Source organism: Hirundo rustica, chromosome 20 (genome assembly GCF_015227805.2).
Source record: "Hirundo rustica isolate bHirRus1 chromosome 20, bHirRus1.pri.v3, whole genome shotgun sequence".
Lineage (NCBI taxonomy): Eukaryota > Metazoa > Chordata > Aves > Passeriformes > Hirundinidae > Hirundo > Hirundo rustica.
This window is the reverse complement of record NC_053469.1, coordinates 8,916,249-8,939,862: the sequence shown is the minus strand read 5'-3', so window position 1 is coordinate 8,939,862 and position 23,614 is coordinate 8,916,249. Positions and strand designations below refer to the sequence as shown.

General features: G+C 52.0%; 1 protein-coding gene across 11 annotated transcripts in view; it reads left to right on the top strand.

Annotated features, from left to right (window-relative positions):
• The window catches only part of CACNA1B (calcium voltage-gated channel subunit alpha1 B), a 291,532-nt gene that overhangs the window by 140,377 nt on the left and 127,541 nt on the right, over window positions 1-23,614 (top strand). For 7 of the 11 annotated variants that reach the window (XM_058423110.1, XM_058423105.1, XM_040083288.2 and 4 more), the window contains exons 8-12: window positions 7,265-7,380; window positions 14,821-14,877; window positions 15,523-15,597; window positions 17,433-17,522; window positions 21,011-21,220. In XM_058423110.1, coding sequence (XP_058279093.1) covers window positions 7,265-7,380; window positions 14,821-14,877; window positions 15,523-15,597; window positions 17,433-17,522; window positions 21,011-21,220 — 548 coding nt within the window. The remainder of the gene's footprint in view (window positions 1-7,264; window positions 7,381-14,820; window positions 14,878-15,522; window positions 15,598-17,432; window positions 17,523-21,010; window positions 21,221-23,614) is intronic. The other 4 variants (XM_058423112.1, XM_040083300.2, XM_058423108.1 and 1 more) reach the window with 3 other exon arrangements.

Here is a 23,614-nt window from a genome sequence, read left to right as displayed (position 1 = left end):
ATCAAATTATTTTTAGTTTTGCCTGCAGATTTCTGAGGATTTTGTCTGTGGATGAGAATAATCAAAGCTCATCCTGAACTTTTCCTGATCCCTTCTGTGGTAAAGATCTGATGTTGTGGGGAAGAAATCAATGTTTTTCCTGCTCTCCTGTCATTCTGTTTGCAGCTCTTGTGGGTGCAAAGTGCCAGCTGAGATTTGTCCTCTTGGGTTTGCATCTTCCCAGCTCTGGGTCATGTCCAGGCAGCTGGAAATTGCACTGCTTTTCTATTCACTCCTGGATCTATTCAGATTTTTCTTCCCTGAGCCAAGTTTCTATCTTCTAACATCTTCCCAGCTTTGTGTGCCACAGGGAATAAATCTCTCCTTCCTCTCCCCCATCCCTTCCCCGTGTCCCTTTCCTCCTGCTGTAGCTGCTCCAGCCTCTGCTGTGGTCACCTTTCCTCCTCTCCTTCAGCAGTTTCAGTGAGAAATTCCAAAGGCTGGTGCCTTTGGGGTGCCTGATCCCTGATGTGATCCCTGCAGGGCTGCTGCTGCCTCCCTGGCAGCGCCTGCCAGGCTCTCAGAGCTGGGCTGAGCTGTGTCCTCTGAGAGATCAAAGGGCCCCTGCTGCTGCTGGGACCCCGGTGACAGAGCACCCTGCTGAAGGAAAACGCTTCAGGAATTGTGGAGAGATGGCATCCCCTGTCCCTGCTCAGATCCTGGGCAGTCCTCTCATCCTTCAGATCTCACCCTTCCTACCCGGCATCCTGCCTGTCTCCCTCTGCCCTGCCGGGAGCCACCTCAGCACCCAGCAGGGCTGGGGATGCTCAGCGGCTCCCCAGGCTCTTCCTGCACCTTCAGCCAGGGCACTGAGCACCTGCTTTTCTCTGTTCCCAGTGCCCATCTCCTTCCTGGCCACTGAGCACCTGCTTTTCTCTGTTCCCAAAGCCCCTTTCCCTCCTGGCCACGGAGCACCTGCTTTTCTCTGTCCCCAGAGCCCCTCTCCCTCCTCCCTGTGGGCTCTGTCTGCTCGAACCCCCTCGCTGCCTCTGCCTGTCAAAGAGCAGCTTTGCAGAAGGTAAAATAGATGTTTAACCCCACTGAGGCTTTGTGTCCTTCGCTGCGCAAACAGTCCCAGCCACAAAGGTGTTGGGGTTATTTCGTTGCATCCTGCAGGGGCCTTCCATTATAAAGGATTTGCTGCTCCCCAGGGAGACAAAACACGGAGTTCTGCACCTGCAGAATGAATTCTGCTCCTGGGGCAACAACCTGCTTTTCTACAGCGCAGGGATGCTGCTGTGGTTGGGGGTGAAATGTTGGGAGTGTTAGCTGGATCAGATCCTGCTGCAGCGAGACAGGAGTGGTTTTGCAGGATTTTGTGTTTGAGGTGGGAAACCCAATCCCACAAGGACAAAAGACCAATGGAATGGCAGGAGGTGAGGAGGGGCCACTCAGCAGGAATTTGCCTCTTTTGGCTCACCCAAGCACTCGGAATTTGGTTGGATTGGGACAAGGTGGCAAATCCCAGCGTAAAAACACAGAGCTGAGAGGGACAGGAACGATGAACTCTCTGCTTCCTTCTCAGGGCTGATTAACCAAAATAAATGGTAGGAGATGAGCTTCCAGCCTTAAAGTGCAATTTTGTGCTCGCCTGTGGATGCTCTCGGGACACGGGAATTTTGGGGCTGTGTGGTGCCAGCACTGAGCAGTTCCCTGAGGCTCTGGAGGATCTCCTGAGGGATGGATCTCCCTGAGCAGTGGCTGTGGCCTGCCAAGAGCACGAGTTCTGGTTTTACTGACAGATGGAGATGGTCTTGCAGTGCTCTCACCTCTTCTATCTGTTCAGTGTCTGGGGTGCCACAGGAGCATCTTCTGCTCTCTGCAATTCCTCTGCAGCCTCTAAGGGTGTGGAAAATCCCACTGGGAAAAGCCAGTGTCCATAAAGGAGACTGAGGAGTGCTGCAGCTTTATTGGAAAAAAGGGAGTGATCCCCTGGGCCATTACCCCGCAGAATTTCTCTCTGTCTCTCCAGGTTTTGGAGGGTGCAGCCTCCTTTTATCCCAAACTCCCAGCTGCGTGTTTCCCTCTTCCTTTCCCCATTGCTGAGGCACTAGGAATTTATTGTCTTCAACATATTCCACCCCTTGAACCTGTCATTTTCCCCCAAAGTGCAGAAATTGCAGGGCTTTGAGGATGGATTAGTCTTGCCCAAGCTGCTGATGCACAAAAGCCAAAGAAGGAGGATGCTGCATTTAGGATGCTCCATCCCAGCTCTCTGCTGTCACACAGGAAGTTGATCACACACTCAGGGGATGAAGACTGTGATTTACTGATTTTTTTATTTTTTTTTTTTAAATATATTTGGTCGCTATGACAGTATTTTTAATTTAAGGCCAGCGTGGATAAAGTGGTTGTAAGAATTTAATTAGTTTATTATGGTTACTGACCCTGGTGGTTGTTCAGGAAATTCAGGGTCGTGCCGAACCATTTCTCCCATTACCATGAAGTTCAGGAATTCAAACTGGTTAAACTCTCGGGGTTCTGTAACAAACTTGTGCGGCTTGGGGTTGGGAGAGACATTAAAACCCATTTCAAAGATATCAGCACCCATTTCTCCTTAAAGACCTTCACAGCTGTGTGTAAAGCCATCAGCCATCTTTCCCATCCTTGGGGAAAATCCCTCCTGAGCAGCTGCTCCCGCTCAAACCTCAGCAGAAAATCGGCACCAGGTGTGTTTTGAGGGTCCTTCCTCGCTGAGTGAGACAGGAGAGGGATTTTAAACGCCCTGCACTGGCTGTCCCCATGCCTCCTGCATGGCACCTGCCATCCAGGCTCGGCTTTATGCATTCCTTGGATGTATTCGGGCTGGAGACCAAGCCAATCCTAAAACTCATCGGATTTTTTTTTTTTTTTTTTTTCTTTTAAATGTTAATTTGAAGACTTGAAATTCCGAAAGTTCTTCTCAGCCGCTTTCCAGGAGTGGCTGTCGGAGCCCTTCCAAGATCTGCTGCCGTCTCAACAACACTTCTCAACATCCAGCTCCTGTGTAAAGTCTGAGATTTCCCGAGATCCGAACGTGGGATCCTTCTCAATGAGGAGCTAATTACCTGCGCTGTAATTGCCAGTCGCTAATCACCAGCGCTATTAGCGGTAGCGATGACGGCGCTGCTGGCTCATCTCTCTCTGCCTCTTCCCCGCGGTTCTGGCTGATTTCTGAGCAGCAAACCCGAATTGCAGAGCTTTGAGGATGGATCAGCCTTGCCCTGGCCGTGTGCCACGAAAGCCAAAGCAGGGGGAGCATTTGGGATGCTCCATCCCAGCTCTCTGCTGTCACACAGAAAGTTAATCACACCCTCAGGGGATGAGGATTGTGGTTTGTTGATTATTTTTTTCCCCTCTCTTTGTTGTGACAGTATTTTTAATTTAAGGCCAGCGTGGATAAAGTAGTTGTAAGAATTTGATTAGTTTATTATGGTTACTGACCCTGGTGGTTATTCAGGAGCTGCCTCTGTCTCTTGTGTGGCTCGGGGGGCTCTGGAATTGCCCTGGAGCGGCTGTGTCAGTGCATAACTCACACCGAGATTGATTCCACTCCTCGCCCACCGAGGTGGAAAGCAACAACCATCCATTTCCTGGTGACGTTAAGCACAGGTCGCTCTCGAGGAGAAAAGTGTGACACACGGAGCCTGACTGGATGTGGTTTCCATGATGGATGCACTGCCTTGGAATCCTGTCTGTTCTGTCTCTGTGGAATCAGCTACAGCGTGGGCAGGGACATCCTCCATTGTCCCAAACTCCAACCCTCATCCATCCTGGCCTGGGACACTCCCAGGGATCCAGGGACAGCCACAGCTTCTCTGTGCCAAGGCGTCTCCACCCTCACAAAAAACACCATCACACATTCCAGCACTGGCCAAAGGGTGGAAAACCAGCTCTGAAAAAAAAATCCTGCAGGTAAAACTGGTCAGGAAGCAGCAAATTTCTGTTCATGTTTTTCCTTTCTGGTGATTTGGGAGATTTTTGCAAGTCAATGGCATAAATAGGAATTATGCTGAATAAAAGAGGAAACCTATTTACTGCTCCCAATCCTTCCCATGGGGCTCTCTGTGTTTTCATTTGGAGCTGGCAGGGAAACTTCAGTTGAAATATTTTTAGATGAAATATGGCATTTTGATATCATCCCCCCCACTTTTCTTTGAATGTGTTCTGAAATTTGTTGAAGAGCTCTCAAAGGGAAATTCTGGGAGTTTTCCAGTTGCAGCAAATGGGGAATATTTCAGTTCCTGAATGGTGATGGATGTAGTGGAAGAGACACACATCATTAATTATTACATGTCATATAGAAAACCCTCTTTTTAACAAGCCCCAGCTTCACCAAACCTCTCTCCCATCTCCTGAAATGAGAAAGAGCAAGTGGAGTTCCTTTCACCAGGAAGATCCTAAATCAAGACCCTCCAGTCCTGAGCCTGATTGTGCAGCAGCTCTGGAGCATTCAGAAGGATTTAAAGGCAGAGACCCAAGGAATTGCCTTCTCCTGGAAGTTACATTCCCAGCTTCTACAGACTCGCCTGGACAAGGATGGGGACAAGCTGGAGCAGTGGCCCAGAGGAACCTCATGAGATTGCAACCAGGCCCAGTGCTGGAGCTGCCCTGGGTCAGGACAACCCCAGGATCAATCCAGGCTGGGCTGAGCAGAGGGAGCAGCCCTGGGAGAGGGACCTGGGGCTGCTGTGGGTGAGAGCTGGACCTGCCCCAGCCCTGAACCCCCTGCCCTGGGCTGAGCCCAGCCTGGGCAGCAGGGAGGGGGGATTGTGCCCCTGTGCCCAGGTGAGACCCCACCTGCAGAGCTGCCCCAGCCCTGGCACAGCACAGGAAGGAGCTGGAGCTGCTGGAGAGATCCAGAGGAGGCTCCAGGGGGATCAGAGGGATGGAGCAGCTCTGCTGGGAGGAAAGGCTGGGACAGCTGGGAGTGTTCACCTGGAGAGGAGAAGCTTTGGGGTGACCTCAGTGTGGCCTGGCAGGGTTTGAAGGGGCCAACAGGAAAGATGGAGAGAGACAATTTACAGGGGTCTGGAGTGTCAGGACCCAGGGAATGGCTCCCACTGCCAGAGGGCAGGGCTGGATGGGAGATTGGGCAGGAATTATTCACTGGGAGGGTGGGCAGGGCCTGGCACAGGGTGCCCAGAGCAGCTGTGGCTGCCCCTGGATCCCTGGCAGTGCCCAAGGCCAGGCTGGACATTGGGGCTTGGAGCAGCCTGGGACAGTGGGGGGTGTCCCTGCCATGGCAGGGGTGGCACTGGATGGGCTGTGAGATCCCTCCAACCCAAACCATCCTGGGATTCTGTGGTGGCCAGAGCTGCCAGTTCCAGGGAGCAGGAGGGCACAGGTTTAACCTCACAGTGTCCCTCACTGGTGCCTTGGGAGAGCTGTGTTTGGCTGTACAGAAACTGCTGAAGGTTTGCAACTTCCAGCAGTTTCCCCCTCATTTTCTTACCCTTTTAAAGTTCAGACCTTCCACTTGAGATTTTGCACTCTGATCCTTGTGGCTCCTTTCTGTTTTGTGGTTCTGCAACATAAAGTTGTGATAAAAGGGACGAGTCCTGGGTAACTTTTCCTGTCCTCAGGCCAGACAGGACCTGGCAGAAGATGAAACGCTCTGCAAGGAGAGCTCTCCCTTTGCTGCTCCTGAGGGGTGAGGGAGCAGTGCCATGGCTCATCTGCTGTCCTTCCTGCCCACGGGGGTCCTCCAGGAAACTTCCCACTGCTGTCGTCTCCTCCTCTGGGAGTTCTGTGCTGACGCGAGCCCGTAACGCCACGCCTGGAAAACGAAACACCCGCTGTCGCCGTGTGCTGTCTGATCTCATTCCCCCTGCTCCAGACACGGATCCAGACTGAGGGAAAGCCCCAGGCTGCAGGGGCTGCAGCAGGAGTGAGAGCCTGAGGAGGGAAGAGGGGTGACCCAGCTGACACGTGCAGGGTCTTGGATCAGCCTGGGGATGTGCTGAGTGCCAAGGAGCAGCTGTTGGCTCAGAGCTCTTTTGGCTCCCTCTGTTCCAAGGATGGGGTCAGGGGCTGTCCTGGCAGGTGGGGACAGGAGAGGGGAGTCAGGAGCTGCCAAAATGCAGGTTCCAGCTCAGCTCTCCCACCAGTGCCAGGTTCTCCCTCAGTCCCTCCTCTGTGGGTCACATTCCTGCCAAAGGGAGCCGAAGTGGCGCCTTTGAGGGAGCAGCTGCAGATTGTGAATGCAAACCTGCCCCTGGCACTTGGAGCTCCTTTTCCTCCCATTCCTCCACCCTTCTCCCAGCTCCTGCTCCTTGCTGGCTTTTGATGAGCACACGTGGACTGATTAGGTGGGATTTTAGTAAAAATCATTAGCTAGGTGATTAATTAATAGTTGAATGAAGGTGTGAAGGACACAGAAGAGTTAAGACGTGCTGGGGGACTGAAGCCTCACAGTCCCACATTTATCCACACAAAGCTCTTGTGGGAGACACCGCAGTGTGTGCCTGAAACAGGGATTGCAGGGACTGGTTCAGAGCTCCATAAATGGCAGCTGGGCACCTTCATGTGTCCAGGAAATCGGAACATTTCCAGAGCTGCCAGGAATTACCCTGGGGAAGGCCCAGGGTTGTCAGGCCGGTGGCTGCACGTTTTTCTCACCTTCATTTCAAGCTGGACCAGCAGGAGGTACTGGGGCAGGAGTTCTGTGGTGGAGGGACGACCTTTCCTTTCTTCCTGCCCTGTTCTAGTGATGACATCCACATTCTTGCTTTCCATGGGATTTTAGCAAGCAGCAGGATCATTTCTAACCTCAGCCCAGGGCGTCTGGGCTATTTCACCTCAACCAATCTCCACTCAGTTCTCGTTTGACTTCTGCTTGTCACAATCACCAAAAGCCTGGGGAAACCTGAAGAAAGGCTGACGGGAAGAGCAGATCCCTTTAGAAAAGCGCTGATGTCTGTGACTTAATCTTCTCTTCTCGAGGAGATTGTGCTGTGGAGAGAGCTGGAGGATGGTTTTTAGCGTTGAGGATGGTAATTTGTGTTTCACGACTGGCTGTGGTGCATGCACATGGAATTTTTCAGGTCTTTTTCAGGGCGAGAGAGGCAGAGAAGCAGCTGAGGAATAATCCGTTGGACAACAATTAATCCCTCTCTGCGGTTTCCACTCCCTACTCCCACCCTGGACTCCCCAGGCTCTCTGAACCCCTCTGGAAGGCTGAGGGAGGGCCGTGTGCCTGCCCTGGCTGCCTGTGATGGGTTTTCCCTCTCCTCTCTCCGCACAGTGAATTCGCCAAGGAGCGAGAGCGGGTGGAGAACCGCCGGGCGTTCCTGAAGCTCCGCAGGCAGCAGCAAATCGAGCGGGAGCTCAACGGCTACCTGGAGTGGATCTTCAAAGCAGGTGAGGCAGGGAGCTCCTGGGCTGGCTCGGATGTGTTTTGGGGCGAGTGAGGTCTGGTGATGGGCTCCACAATCCTTGGTCCTTGGTGTGGCCAAGCCTGGGGAGGGCCCAGCCAGCACTCGTCGGTTTTGTTGGAATTCTTCTCGAGCGTTTTGCACCAAAGTTATTGCAAAAGGGTCTCGGTTTGGTGTGAGCAAAACTAAAGGAGCTGAGCCAACTTTATTGCTGGGATCAAAGCAATTGTCCCAATACAATATAAATATAATATAAAAAGTGACCGAGCGCTGGTGCACTGCACCCCCACACCCCAGCAGCTGTTCCCATGTTAGGGAAAGAGTTTAAGCCTCAGCCCTGAACTTTTAAGGGAGAAAGACCAGAAATTCTACGCCTCTCTCACCATAATTGTCCCAGTGCCAGGACAAAGGCACCTGTTGGATTCTTTAGCTGTTCCTCAAGGAACGGGGCTGTTTTCTATTGGGCAGCAGCCAAAAACCCCTCCTAGATCGCTGAACACTTAAGAGAGAGCACGGAGACTCCCGGTGCATTTTTGGGGTGTCTGAGCAAGTACAAGGGACCTCCCTGCCCTGTGCACGGCTTTTATTCTTTTGTCCTGTACAGTTTGTTATTTCCTTCTTTAATTAAACCCTCTTTTTTTTTTTCAAAACACCCCTGGTCAGGCTTTCTTGCTAATTACTCTTAAGCCATTTCTGAGGGGCTGCTGGCATCCCTCAGAGCTTGATACACCTTCGTGGTGTATAACACACAGAATTACCAGAGTGCCCAAAGCCTGCACAGAGGGGAACTGTTCCCTTCCACCACTAATTTCTGCTGTATTCCCTCCCTGCCCCAGCTGGTTTATCAGCCTTTCTCTCTGTGCTGGTAAAACCCGCCCGAGTGGCGTTTTCTATCAGCTGCAAAGATTTCTTGCACAAAACTCCCCCCAGCCCACATTAACATCGCTTTGTAACCGCTGGAACTGAACATTGCTCGTTATTGCCAGGCGTGAGCAACTTTAACCAGGAGCCAGACACATTAATTTCACAGAAAATAGCGTTTTTATCGGACTGCAACGATTACCAATAACCTTGCTGCCTCATGGAGGAGCTGATATTTATGTATTGACATAACCACAGTCAATTCTTTCATGCAGCACCAGGAAAACGGGGGGTAATTTCCTCCTTGCTTGCTTTTCGACGTCTGAGCCAAGTGAAAAGGCCTTTTAAAACAATGATGGGGAGGAAAAGAAGTGCTGGTTTCTCAGATGGATTCCTGGGTGCCATTTTAGACAGATCAGCTTCGTCTTTGCTCTTTACGACTGAAATGTAAAATAGAAATATCAGCAGTTTATGTGGTGCTTTAAACCCATTACTTCTTGTGGCGCTGCTCAGGGTGACAATTGAGGGCCACTTGTGTTGTCAGAGTTTTATTTGCTGTGACTGTTCAGCAGCCGCTCTTCATTCTGTGCTCCTGGAGGAACCAGAAAATAAAGAATTCCCTTGCCATTTAGAACTTGTCTTTGCATCAGTTTGCAGCTTTTGTGCAGCCTCAAACTCAGATTAATTCCTGGCTTGCCCAGTGGCTGCAGCAGGGTTCTCTGGGCTTCTCCCCTTCTCATCCCATCTTGCTTTGAAGGCTCTTGGTGATTTTTGGTCTCTAAAATAAATAGATTTTATTTCAACAAAGCAGAGCTGAGAATTCCCCTGCAGGGTTGAGGGTGGCTTTGTGCCACTCTGCCCATCACCAGCTGAACTTGTGAAAAACTTGGGATGAAGAAATTATAAAATGTACAGTCAACCTCTGCTCCAGTTCCCATCCCTGTGGGAATTCCTGGCTCTTCCATTTCTTTGTTGCCAGGGCTGAATAAATGCCACAGCAATATTGAGGGAAACCGCTGAAAAATGCACATTTTTTAATTGAATAACACACGATCCAGAAGGTTTTGTGGAACAGGGAAGTGCATGCAAAAGAGCTGAATCAGGGAACGTTAAAAAATACTCTGGAAAGGCATTGTTGAGAATACAATGGGATCATAAAAGAGCCTCCTAGTGCAGCTGAATAATAACAGTAATTAAAATCAGCTTAGCAGTGTTAATAAAATCTTTGAATAAGAATGCAGTGTGGAGGCAAAGCGGAGCAGAGAATCCAGGCTTTAGGACTGAGGCACTGAAAATTGGGGCTGTGCCGTCGCCGGGGATTTCCCAGGTCTGCTTTGGGGATTTCAGCTCTGAAATGATCTGGAATTCCTTGTCCAGGATTCGGAGGGGGGAGATACAGCCAGGGAGGACAGACAGGAGTGGACAGAAATCCCTGGCAGCAGCCCCAGGCAGGAGCTGTTTGTATAAAGGGAAGAGCAAAAGCTCCTGGGAATCTGCTCTAATGGAACTCTGGAGGATTTGATCGTTACTCCTGGGAATATCGAATTGCTTTTAAATCCTTCTGCCAGCCTTGACCTGGTTGACTCTTGGAGCAAAGAGCGCCACGTGTTAACACTCAGTTTGATTTAACAAATAAACCAACCCCACCGAGCTGTGTCCTGCTCTCACTTTAAATCCATTGCCTTTCTAAAGCGAGAGGAAGAATTCAGGAGTTCTTTTAATTACTTTTCTTTCTCTAATCTCCCTCTACCTCGTTTCATCTTATTTTTTCCTGCTCCAGAGCACCCAGAACCAATCAGCCCAGTCCCCTCTCTTCCCCTGGAAGCCTCACCAAGTTTCCAATATTTCTAATATCCTCCCTGAGCATTTGGGTCATTTGGTTTTTTTCCCCCTCGTTTATTTTTGATGCAAGGCAGGAAGAGCGGAAAGTTGCATTCCAGTGCTTCATAAAATGATCTCTTAATCCTCAGGAGGTTTTTTGCTCTGTAATTTTTTACATATCCTGTGTAGTTGCTGGAGCTGGACAGGAGGTGCCCTTGTCCTTTGCAGTGCTCAGGTTTTTACCTCAAGGGTTGTTTTAGAGCCAAGGGAAGTGTGAGTGACTAAAATCTCTTTTTTATCTGTGCCCTACCTGCCCTCAGCCAACAACAATTCTAATTCAACATCATGGTTATCGTTCATCGGCCACTCTGAAGTGCCTTTAATGTTTCTCAATAATGTGTAATTTGAATTATCACAGAATCCCAGGCTGGCTTGGGGTGGAAGCCTCATCCAACCTGGCCTTGGGCACTGCCAGGGATCCAGGGGCAGCCACAGCTGCTCTGGGCACCCTGTGCCAGGCCCTGCCCACCCTGCCAGGGAACAACTCCTGCCCAATCTCCCATCCAACCCTCTCCTCCTTCAGTCTGAAGGCAGCTGTGCTTTCCAGAGGAATTAAAAAGTGGAGAAGCCAAGCCATGCAATCCCTGCAAATGATTTTACCTTTGCTGCTTTTCCGCTGAATTCCTGAGAACTGCAGGAACTCCAAGGCTGGAATTTTTGGAGAACAGGGAACTACAAGTTCTCCACACAGAGTAAAGAGCTTATAAGCCCACAAATATTCTTTTGAAGATGTTTCTCTTATCTTACAAGGACATGAATCATTTGGAAAACACTTTGCTCAGAGACTCAAAGTCTTCCTGTTCAGGGCTAATCAAGTTTCACGTCTTTTGCATTTTAAATCTTTCCAAATCCCCCCTTTTTACACAAAACTGGGGTGCCTCTGCTCTCCTGGAGTGCCAGGCTTTGGGAATGGTTTCACCTCTCTCTCCCAGCTCTCTGTTACTTCAAGGCCATCCCTTGGCAGGACAGAACTTCCTGAACTCCAGGTTTCAGCTTTCTTTAGAAGAACAGAGCCCCGAGCCCCTGGATAGAGAGGGGAACAGGTTCCTCCAGCAGTGAACCCCGTGTGAGATGCCAAGGCAGGGGAATTGCCACAAAGGCAGAGCACAGCTCCCAGGCAGAGTGTGACAGCCACTTCTGAGGGCTGCATTTTTATCAGCTTCTTCTATTTACCCGGCCAGAAATTAAATTCATTTAGTCTTTGTTTTTCCTCAAAGTGTGGGTTATTTCCAGTAATCTGCTGTTCCTTTGAGCCCCCAGTGTCCTCTCTCCCCACAGCAAGGAGAAGGAGAAGGGGCACCACCTCCTCTGCCGCTTTGCCTTTATTTCCAGCCCAGTCACAGCCAGCACTTAATGACCAAGAATTCCTCTTGCTGCTGAGCACCCCTGGCTCTGATACCCTGGCAAAGCCCCTGAGCCTTTGTCTGGAGGTCAGAATTGCTGATCTGGCCCCATCTCTCTGCTGAACATTTCTCCTCATGCAGAGGCACTGTTTTTATTTTTTTTTTGTGTTTTTTTTTTTTTTTTTTTTTTTTTTTTTTGGTGTCCAATTATCCCCTTCCAGGCTCTGTTAGTGACGACTGAAGGCAAAGCAGCTCCTGAGGCTCTGTTCAGGATGCTGGCTGGTTAAAACCCTCTCCCAGCAGTGCTCAGTCACCTGCTGAGCTCTCTTTTTAGCCTTAAAAACCTCCTGGGGTAGCTTTGGATTCCCAGAGGACACGAGGCAGACAGGGATCATTATCAAGGGAGAGAACCTGGGAACACGGCAGGAGGAGAGGGGGGCTTGAGGGGATTTCAGAGGTGAAAGAGGGTTGGGTTATCTTAAAGGAACAGCAAAACTGAGCCCAGCTGTGTTTATGGATGGAGATTTGTTCGGGCACCAGTTCAGGACCCTGAATTTGGGGCAGAGGTTTGCAGGGTTGTCTTGTGAGAGTAATTTGTAGGTGAGGATCCAGAATAGCAGCAGCCTTTGGGAAAGGTCCCCCTGCCTATCCCATCCCTTCCTTGTGTCTCAGAGCAGTCAGAGTGGGAATTGCCATTTCATTTCTCCCATATTTCAGCCCCTGAACACCAGTACTGCTTTCCCTGGGGAGGGCTTCAGAAGAACCTTTTGGTTTGAGCTGCTGGTTGGTCAGAGAAGTCCCTTGGACTGTATAAAAAAGCCCATTTCCCTCTTCTGACCTGTCTTAAGAAGATTTGAAAACCACCTGAATTGCGGGTGGGAATTGCAGGCACGACTTGTGGGTTTCTGGAAGGACTTTATACCCCTTAAAGTGCGTCTTTGAGCTCATCTGACCTTTCTAACCCTCTCACTTCTTTCTTTCACATCTCTGGTGCATTGCTTTGCACTTTTTTATTTCCTTCCCCTCTGCTTGGATTTCCAGCTTTCGTCAGTGCTTGGATTTTCAGCCTTCTCAATTTGCTGTCTTATTAAAGTATCATTCGCTCTCTCTCTCCCAGATGATTAATAAAGAGATTATATAAGGCTTGTGTGGCTTATATAGGCTTATATAAGGCTGATCCCTCTGGTATCCTCCTAGACAGCTCTCAGCTCCACACTTTAATGTCTGGCCTCTGGTTTGTTTGTATTTATTTTTTTTTTCTGAAGTTACTCTTCCATCTAGACCGTCTTAAACGGACTTTAAAGCAAAATTTGGTGGGAGCACGGTGTCAGATGTTTTAGTAGGAGCCCAAATCATGTTGGTGGAATTACAGGCATGTGAATTTGTAAGAATAGAAGGAAGTGTGTGGAGTTCACCAGCTGCCAGCTCAATGTTCTGTTTGCTTTGGGTTCTCCTCTAGCAGATCCCCACGTCAGTTTCCAACATCAAACTAAAACTCTGTGGTTCTGAGTGCAGTCTCAAGTGCTGGCACAGCACTGCAAACTGGCCAGGGGGGTGGCAGTGCCCTGGGAAACATCAGGAAATTGGGTTGGAATTCTAGAAACCTGGATTTGGGGATTTTAGCATATAGCAATGTGTGTGAGTCCAGATGGAGGATTTGGGTGTTGTCTAAGTCCTTCTTCTTCACCTTCTTCTTCCTTCTTCTTCATGGGTTTGGGTGGTTTTCTGTAATGGGGTGAGGAAGGTCCCCATTGCAGACCTTGGGTGGTCACTATTGTGTCAAATTATAAATACAATAGGTGTCATCTCATTATTGGGGGATTATCGCTTAAATAACCTTGGAAAGAGTTAAAAGTGCTCCACTTTACCTCATTTTTCTAGCTTGTTAGTTAAGCTCACGGCTCATGAGTTGTAAATACTGTAAACAGATAAGATATAACAAACAGCCAAGTCCAAACTCAATCCCTCTTTTCCCATGTCATTCATCCTGACCTTGGCAGAGAGAGAAAAGAAGCCAAAAACCATCACAGGTTGTCTTTCACACAGATAACAATTATTCCATTTTGAGAGGTTGTTTTTTAGCGTTTCCTGATTTTATTATTAATTCAGGACAGTGCAAGGTTGTATTCTGGAGATGAGTTGCAGAGGAATGGAAGGCTGGTGTTGCACTCACCGTGCCAGGCAGAGCTCCCTCAAAGAAAACTTGCAGTGGGTTTTATTTATTTGGACAAAGATTTGATGTGGTGGCTCTGTGGTGACAACGAGCCTCCAGCTGCGTGGCCCTGCTGCTCTCAGCCTCTGCTCCCCACGGCTCACTCCTGATGTTTTGGAGACAAAAGAGCAGTGAGGGTTGTGGAGCATCTTCCCCAGACTGTCTCCAGTGTGGATGGGCATGAGGGACCTTCCTGGGACTTGTGGGGACTTGTGGTCCTACCCGGTGTGGAGGAAGATCCCTGGGGATGAGAGCTGGGGGAGAACCCAGAGGGTGTTTGTGAGGAGGGATCCCATGGGAAAATGGTTTGATTGGAATCCTCCTGGTGTGTGAGAGGGGCACAGGCTGAGAAACACATCCCTGAGCCAGGAATTCCTCTGCAGGCTCTGTCAGGGGGCAGCACTGGGACAGGTTGGATGGCACTGGGACAGGCAGGGTGGTGGCACTGGGATAGGCTTGGTGGTGGCACTGGGATAGGCTGGGTGGTGGCACTGGGACAGGCAGAGTGGCACTGGGACAGGCAGGATGGCACTGGGACAGGCAGGGTGGTGGCACTGGGACAGGCAGAGTGGCACTGGGATAGGCTGGGTGGCACTGGGACAGGCAGGGTGGTGGCACTGGGACAGGCAGAGTGGCACTGGGACAGGCAGGGTGGCACTGGGACAGGCAGGGTGGCGGCACTGGGACAGGCAGGGTGGCACTGGGACAGGCAGGATGGCACTGGGACAGGCAGGGTGGCGGCACTGGGACAGGCAGGGTGGCGGCACTGGGACAGGCAGAGTGGTGGCACTGGGACAGGCAGGGTGGCACTGGGACAGGCAGGGTGGCAGTGGGACAGGCAGAGTGGCACTGGGACAGGCAGGGTGGCGGCACTGGGACAGGCAGGGTGGCGGCACTGGGACAGGCAGGGTGGTGGCACTGGGACAGGCAGGGTGGCACTGGGACAGGCAGAGTGGCACTGGGACAGGCAGGATGGCACTGGGACAGGCAGGGTGGCACTGGGACAGGCAGGGTGGCACTGGGACAGGCAGGGTGGCGGCACTGGGACAGGCGCTGCTGCCCCCCAGCCGGTGTTGCAGCGGGGCCGGGAGCAACCCGAGGCTGACCCTGGCTGCTTTTCCTTTCCCAGAGGAGGTCATGCTGGCCGAGGAGGACAAGAACGCCGAAGAGAAGTCCCCTCTGGACGGTAGGTGGCTTTGCTGGGCATTTTCCTCCTGTGCCACGGGAGAGGTTCCACCGCTGTCACTGCCACGCCTTCCTCCCGAGCAGGAGGATGCTCCCGCATGCACCCGGCACAGATCCGGCCGCGGAGCCCCTTGTCCCGGGGCCGCTGCAGGCTGCAGGCGGCTGAGGAGCAGTTATGGGACAGCCCACACCGCCCCGGGATGGGGATGTGCCCTCGGGGTCGCTGCCCACGCCCTGCCCAGGGTGGCTGGCCGTGTGTGCGCGGGGTAGAGGCTGCCAGAAGGACGCAGAAGAGCGAATGCGCTGACCGAGAGAAGGAAGGCAGGGCTCCGAACGGATTTGACCAAGGGACTGAGCCCCCTGTTAGCTGTAAGCAGTAAGACATAACAGGGTGTGGTGATCCTTCCTTCCGACGTGCGAGCCCGGCGCGGCAGGACGGCCGGAGGAGCCGAGCAGCGAGGCCACGGGGATGCTCCCCCTGTGCCTCCAAGCCCCGACAGCCCTTAGGATGCGCCAGCCACTCAAAGCTCAGTTAAAGATTCTTCCCTCTCCCTTTTCTGACCATCTTTCGTCCTCCCATGTCTCCTCCTTTCCCCTCCCCTCCCTCCCCCCCCTGTTTTTTTTTTCTCCTCCCATTCACTGTCAGGGAGGGCCGCCTCCGAAGGGCCGATTCCTCAAGGCACGGCGCCGGCAGAGACTGGCAGCGGCAGCAGCTACAACAGTGAGTGGATTGCAAATCACCAGGGGCTTAGGCGGCACGCAGGGGCAGCTTCCCCCCGCGGCCCCCGTGCCCAGGTCACCGGTGGCAGTCCCCAGGCGCTTTTGCCTGGCCCCGAGCCGTGCGGTTCCCCGCAGCGTCCGTCCGGAGCTGCTCCGGCCCCGGCCAGCCCGGTGACCTGCGCCGGGGAGCGGCTGGGGCTGGAAGAGCTGGGGCTGCAGCAGGTCAGGGCTGAGCGAGGTGTGCGTGGCCAGTCCTGGTGTGCGTGCCGGGGGTGTGTGTGAGCCGGGGAAGCCTGTCCCGCGCCTGGGTGCAGCCAGGGCTGTCAGGCTTCAGCTGGAATTTGTGCGAGGAGGAGCAGGCTGAGAGGTTGAGTGCTGTGAGAAACTCGAGGTGGGTGCAAGGCGCGGCGGAAAGACCCAGAGATGCTCAGGCTCCTCTTATCCTAAAGCCAAAGGAGCCCGAGAATGTTCCCAGCCTTGGAGCAACTGGTGTGGAGCAGCCCGTGTCTATGGTGGCGAGTTCCGAGTCCCCAAAACAGAGGGACGTGGCATCCAGAGTGGCTGGAGAGATGGCACAACCTCACTGCCAAACACACGGAGGAGTTTTCGGGGGGAGAAGACAAAAAGCTGCTCAGTTCATGCCAGGGAGCGTTGGAAAATTTTAATCCCGGCGCTGGTTGCGTTCCGGTGCTGAGGATGGCCCTGGACATGCTGGAGCGTGCTGGGACAGACACAGCCGGAGGGACCCCGAAGCCGCGATTGCTGGGACTGAGGATTCAGCCTAGAGCTGGGTGGAGCAGCGAGGAGCGCAGAGGGTTCTCTACAAAACAATGGATCCAGATCACAGGTTCAGAGCATCCTCTCCTCTCCCAGCCCCTCCCAACCTGGGTGACGCTCTGGGTGTTCCCTTGAAGTGACTCAAGCACAGCCCTTAGGAGGAGGAAGCGCATCCACGTCCGTGTCAGGGCAGGGCAGGCGTGTAGGGTGAGGGGATGTGGAGGAGCCTCCCCGGGGCAGTCTCTGCAGCGTGAGTGGCTTTGCTGTGTGTGCCCACGGACCAGTCTGTATCACCACACCGTGGGGTGTCTTACTGCTGATAGAAAGCGCTGCTTAGTTACTGTATGTCTCGAAGCTGTCACCAAACTGTGCCGACGTGATTTGTTTTTTTTTTTTTTTTTTTCTGCCACTTCTCAAGGTTCTGCAGGTAGGTGGCCCTGGGAGGAGCGTCCTCAGCGCTCCTGCCTCGCTCTGGGTGGACGCTGCAGAGCTCTCATTCCCTGCTGGAGTAAATGTAGTGATGTTTGCCCTTCCCCACTAAAAGCTGCTTTCAGAGGAAAACAAAACAAAACAAAACAGTTCTCAAAGAATTCCGACATCCCCAGGGGGCAGGGATCGCCCCCCGGGTGCTGCTCACTGAGCGTGGCCGCTTTTCCCACGCGGCGCTTGTGCTCCTTGAGGCACGGCTGGGTGGCGAGCGGAGCTCTGCGAAGCCTGCCGCCCTCACGGTGCCCACTGATGGTTTCAGGGGTGGCAGCGCTCATCTCCCGGCCCCGGGGGGCTCAGGAAGCTCCCGTGTCCCAGCCTTTGTGCTGGAAGGCCCAGCCGTGCCTGCCAAACCTTCGGGAGCTGGAAGGGCAAAGAGGCGAAGCACCCTGGCACCGAGGCGTGCAGAGGCCCCGCGGGGTTGTGGGTTGTCCGGTTTGCTCCAGGGTAGCCTGGTGGGAGAGCTTAAAGCTGGCATTGGGAAGGAAATGCTGGTCCTGGAGTGTGAAGGGAGGGGGAGAGAGAATGCGCTCTGCATCCTCACAGGGCATTTTCTCTTTAATTTGCACGCAGTGTTGAAAAGAGCCGCAATAAAGAAGAGCAAAAATGACCTGATTCATGCAGAAGAAGGTGAGGACCATTTCACAGACATTTGCTCCGTTGGTGAGTACTGGCTTCGCATCCCCCGAGGTTTCGATCTCCACCTGAACCTGCCCATGCCATGTTTCCTCCTCTGGAGTGGCTCCTTTGCTCCAGAAGCTGCAGTTTCCTGAAGGAGAATGAATTTCCACTGCTGCTGTGGCAGCACTCGACCTCCCAAAGCAAAAATCTCTGTGGCTTCACCCCTCTCCCTGCTCTGCCTGCCTCAGCTCTTGCATGCTGCACCCTTGAGAGAGCCCTGCAAAGCCTTGGGACAATCCCTGCTGGGCCGGGCTGGCTGTCCCGGGATTCTGCTTGGAACCTGCTCATTCATGCACCCAAACCCCAAATCCGCCAGACAACGCTGTTGGAGGGAGGAGAGGAAGTGGCCACGGTCCCCTTGCCCACTGATGCCCAGCTGAGGGCTCGCAGCCTTAGCTGTGGGAATGAATGGTCACTGGGGAGTGCTGGGCAGTGGCCTCGGTTCTCTCATTCTTGTCTTAGGGGAAGATCTTAAAGCAATTTTAAAGCCAGATCTGGAGATCCAGTGCCGAGCAGGGCGTCCTGCACTGTGGGGTGAATTCGGGCTCCTCCGGCTGAGGAGGTGCTGCAGCTCCCAGAGCTGATTCCCCGCTGGGATCTGCCCGGCTGGGGAGGCAGAGGCAGCTCTGGGCTGCCAGGGGAGGCTCTGGGCGCTCAGCACCCGCCTCAGGGAGCTGCTGCAGCCAAACCCCTCTCAGCCGTGGGAGAGGCATCTCCTGCTGCTCTGCAGTCGGGTGCTTTGCTTCTCCCCGTGCCTGTTGTTGGAGTCCTGTTTTGCTGCTGAAGCAGCAGATGTTCTCATTATCTTCCAAAGAAATGTCTTGGCAGCCCAGTCCCCACGGAAGCAGCAAATCCTGGATGCACAGGAGGAGCAGCACAAGCAGCTCATTTGAGAATCCATGTCCGTGGCTGCTTGCGCAGCACGAGTGCCTCAATTGCCCTTTGGAAAGTTGGCACTGATGTTTTCAGGGATCACAGCTGCTGCTGGAATTTTTTTTCCCCCCCTTTAAAGGAAGATGTGGTTGCAGAAAATGAGTGTGGCTTTGGCATGTTCCTGACACCAGCACTGAGCTGCCACAGTCCCCTGGGCCGCAGGGTTTGTGGTGAAGCTGCTGCCACTTCCAGGAGAGGTCTGGTGCTAAAAAAGGGCAAAAATGCAGCAGCCTGTGTGCATTTTTGGTTTGGTTTGCTGTTTTTTTTTCCCGGATCCCTGCATGGATAACAAGGAATGGTCACTTTTTGGGATATTTGCTCACGGCTGCAATAATTACGAGATCTTTGCCTCCCAATCCAAGTCCCTCCAGGCTCTGGGCAGCCAAGGCCACGCCAACAGATCTTGGAGTTCAGCATTTCAGGTGGCAACGGATGAGGAGCATCTGGGCTCGGGAATAATCCGAGGCAGAGCTGGGAACTGTCTCGGGAGCATATGGCAGGGAAAATAACAGCAGTGCTTTCCACCTTCTGCCAGTGCTTCACCCACTTGGGAAAAGTGGTTTTGATTTTGGTTCGTGGAACGAGGCAGAAAAGAAGGAATGGATTGAGCAGCTCCTTCTGAAGGCTTGTGAAGAGGCTGAAACGCAGAGCATAAACAATCAGATCACGTGGGCAATTGCACATAAAGGATCTGTTTTGGAGAAAAGGGTTTTTTTGGATGGTTTTCTGTAATGTGTTCAGATGGGAGCAGAAGGAGCGTGGAAAAGCTAGCAAATAATCCCTGAGTGCCACGTGAAGATGCAGCTCGGGGTGGGGGAGGCTTTGCCAGGTCTCTCTCTGGCCATTGGCTGAAAATGCTGCACTTTAATTCAGACACAAGCACCTTGATGAGCTTTATAACCGCAGTATAAAGCTCTGTGGTGGTAAACACTTCCCAGGATGTTCTCTGCAGCTGTTCTTAGCTTTTATTCCTTTCTTTCCACTCCCACACCCTCTGTGCTAGGGCACTGCCTTGATTCCCAGACACCAAAGCCTGGAGAAGGGGGTGTTTTCTGTGTCAGAGCAGTTTAAATATCAGAGCTTTGCTTTTCTGGAAGATCAGCAGAGAGGAATGAGAGGGCAGAACTGTTCCTTTGCCAGTCTGGGAGTACAGAGGGGCTTGGATATCCGAGGGCTCTGTACCTGCTAAGGAGTGCCGTGATATGAAGCAGCCTAAATCCCAGCCTGTGGCTCTTCTTGTCTTAAAGCAGAGGAGGAGCACTGTGATTTCTTCTCTTCCAAACTGCCAAAGGCAGGGTTTTCAAACACACTGATCTTTCCATCAAGGAGTTTGTTCAAGCCTGGCCAAGGCCAGCTCTGCTTTTGGAGTGCTGGTGGATGGCCAGAAATGCGAAATGGAGCAGAGAGCTCACTTTCATGGGGGAACATCTCACCTGTGTGGGGCTGTGAGGCTTGGAGAACCTGCTGCTGTCACATCCAGACACCTCATCCTTTCCCTGGCTGCCGAGGCTGATGCTGCAGGATGAGGCTGGGTGAGATTCCCACCCTTCCCAGGTGTTGACATGGAGGTGATCACACTCTGGGATTTGGCTGCTGAAGCCAGAGCTCTTTGCTCATGTCACTGAGCCCAGGAGAGTCACCTGCTGCGGGCCAGGAGAAGGACGTGTCCTGCTCATCCTGCTCATCCACCCCAGCATGGGGAATTACATCAATAACGATCCCTTGCCACAAGCCACTGGCACAGGCAGCGGCCAGCCTGGCACAGTCACCGTTCCCCTGCTTGCAGCTGCTTCTGTGGCTGCTGCAGAGGAGCCCCGAGGGGTCCCTGTGTTTATTCCTTATTCCTGATTTCTCCTGCCTCAGCACTGGCTGGAGATTGCCTTTTCATGTGAGCACTGCCTCTGCCCCGGGGCGAGAGCTGGCATCAGGAATCATTTCTTCCATCAGCTTCCTATTGTTGAAACACTTGACTCTTTGCCAGGGTTTCAGCCTGGAGTGGAAATGGAGCTGATAGAGGCAGAATTGAGACAAATGAGTGGCTGCCCCAAAATCTGATGCACGGAGGCAGATTGAAGCCTCTGCTGAGGAAATACCTGAGGCTGGAGAGTAAAATAAGGAGAATTCACTCAACTCCACAGTAACTGGTCCCTGGAGCAGGGAGAATAGGGGACCAGCTTTCCTGTTGCACCTACCCAGCTCCACGAGGACGTGTTCACACCGTGGGCAGAAATTCCCCGTGCCCGCTGCCTCTCTGTCCCTCCCAGCCGGGATAAAGGGATGAGTTTAACAATCAGGGTTGCTGCAAAGCTTTGGAAGCCCACTTTAGATGGTGGAGCTGGGCATTGATCCACGAAGTTTAAAAATCCCGGCCTTTCATCCCTCATTATCAGCGAGATGCCCTTGCTCAACCCATTCTCAACATTCCCAGCTTCCTGCTGAGCTGTTTCTGGTGCTTGGAGAGGCTCTGTGTGCCCAGGAGCCCCCTCCAGCCTTTTCCCTGCTGGGATGGGCTGTGGTGACTCTTCTTTCTGTCCCAGGGTCTCCCTTTGCCCGTGCCAGTTTGAAGAGTGGGAAGAACGAGAGCTCGTCCTACTTCAGGAGGAAAGAGAAGATGTTCCGCTTCTTCATCCGCCGCATGGTGAAGGCTCAGAGCTTCTACTGGGTCGTGCTCTGCGTGGTGGCCCTCAACACCCTCTGTGTGGCCATGGTGCACTATGACCAGCCCGAGAAGCTGACCACTGCTCTCTGTGAGTACCGGCCGCTCCCGTTCCCTCTGCAGCTCCGGCGTTTCTGATCCCGTGGTGCCGCGGCCCCGTCCCGGCTCTCGGCGTCCTTCAAAGCTTGTCCTGACTCACCAGTCAGGGAACCACTGAATGGTCTGGGTGGGAAGGGAGCTTAAAGCTCAGCTTATTCTACCCCCTGTGCAGGGATACCTTCTGCTAGACCCTCTCCAGCCTGGCCTTGGGCACTGCCAGGGATCCAGGGGCAGCCACAGCTGCTCTGGGAATTCCATTCCAATCCTGCCCCTCCCTCCCAGGGAACAATTTCTTCCCAATATGCCATCAATCCCTGCCCCCTGGCAGGGGGAAGCCATTCCCCTTATCCTGGCACTCCAGCCCCTTGTAAATTGTCTCTCTTCACCTTTCCTGTCAGCCCCTTCAGGTCCTGGAAGGGCACATTTAGGTCATCTCAAAGCTTCCCTTCTCTGGATTGAACAACCCCAATTCTCTTTCAAATCATATTTCAAATTATTGAATCACACAATTCAGAAAAAAAATCCCCCAGAGTATTAGCTGGAGAGGGGAATGTTATCCTAAAATTATTGCAAAGTTGAGATTCAGTCAGGTGTAAAACCTGGGACAGAGCAGGAGGAATTGTCCTGGAGCAGGATGCACAAAAGAAAGGGAATGATGTCTGGGAAAAGCAGGATTCTCTGGCTAACCCGAGTCCAGAGAGCTGCAAATTTGTGTCACTTTTGCAGCTGATTTGCACCCATGGGTGATTCCTGTTGGGGATCCACTCAGAGCTCTGCCAGCTCTGATATTCCCGGGATAGCAGCAGGTGGAAGGGTCTGGGAGATGAAAATCCTGCCAGGGCTTGTGGAATCAGGCACTCAGTGCTGGGATTCCTGCCAGAGCCTTTAAAGTTGCAACTTTACAGCTCTTTTTTGGTTCTGTGCCCTCCTCCCTGACAGGGTGTGACACGGGATGGGTGTCACGGTGCCCTCCTGTGACATTAGGTGACAGAAATAACCCCAGAGGGAAGATTATCCTATATTTGTGAAAAGATTTGATTTTAACTGGTTGCTGTGGTCACCTGGTTTAGCTCAGAGAGTCTAGAAGTGCTTTAGAAATACGAGTTTTGGGTTTTTAAATGGCTCTGATGGGAAATGGTGTCTGCCTAGGGTCACAGGCTCACTCACAAAGCTCGGTTTAAACGAAATGTGGAAGGTGAGGGATGGAGCTTTTTTGTTTATTTTAATGGAGTTTGGAGGCTGGGACTCCTAGGGCTGGAAAACTAGAAATTCCTCATGCAGATAGCACAGATTTTTCCTTCTGAAGGGATGGGATGAGGTTTGTTCTGGGAGACAAATCCGTTCCTTTGGCCATTTCTGACCCTGACAAATGGCCAGGAACAAATCTGTTGTTCAGCACTTGACCGGATGAAAATTTAAGTAAAACTTCTGGGAAAACCAAACAGAAGACTGGGAAAAAAACCCCTCAAATATTTCCAACAGTCTAACAATGTTGGCTTAGATCTTTAAAGATCCTTATCCACCTCATTTGCCTTGATTTCTCTGCAAATTAGATACTTAAATATCTCTTGCCTCAGATCCTCGGGTCTCACCTTATTACAAGCAAGGGAAACTTTTGAAGTTTTTTTTTCACTCGACCTGAGAGGTCAGGAATACTGACTGCTCTGACATCAAAAGCTCCTTATTAATTTTTGTTGAAATATTTAATGCCACCAGGTAATGGAGCTCTAATGAGAGATGTATAATAAGGGCAGAAATTTCTTTCAACTTTTTTTTTTTTGGGGGGGGGAAGATTTCAACTGAAAAGAGAGACAGACCATACAGAGAAGTCACTCTTGCTTATTCATTACCTCAATTTACCAGAGGAAATAAGCTAGATTGGCAGAGTAATTAAAAGTTTGAGGATTAGGGTTTCCTCTGGAATTAGGACTAAATGTTTAGGAAGCAAACCCCACACTTGAAGCCTTTCAGCTCATTAAAAAGGTTGCAGATTTACAAAACTCAGTTTTGGGAGCACCTTATGCAGGGACTTATCCAAAATAAACATGGAGAAATCCATGAGCCAGAACCCCTTAATGTTCCAGTGAGGGCTGGAAGGGATGGTTCTGTCTCCTGGAATGAAAGATTCACCTCCAGCTGTGACACAGAGGCCACAAATTAGGCTTCCAATCTATCCCAGCTGAAGATAAAAAATAGGGAATAGGTTGGAATTAGGGATGGATCCATTTTTCAGGAACTCTGCACTTGTCCATAACACCCAGTAACCTCATTTAGTGTCAGAAGCAGTTGGGCAGAGAGTTTGAATTTCTTGGCGTAGAGCCCCACTGAGCTGGGAGCAGGGCATCCCACTGCCTTACGTTTCATGGAAGAGACAGAAAACCACCAA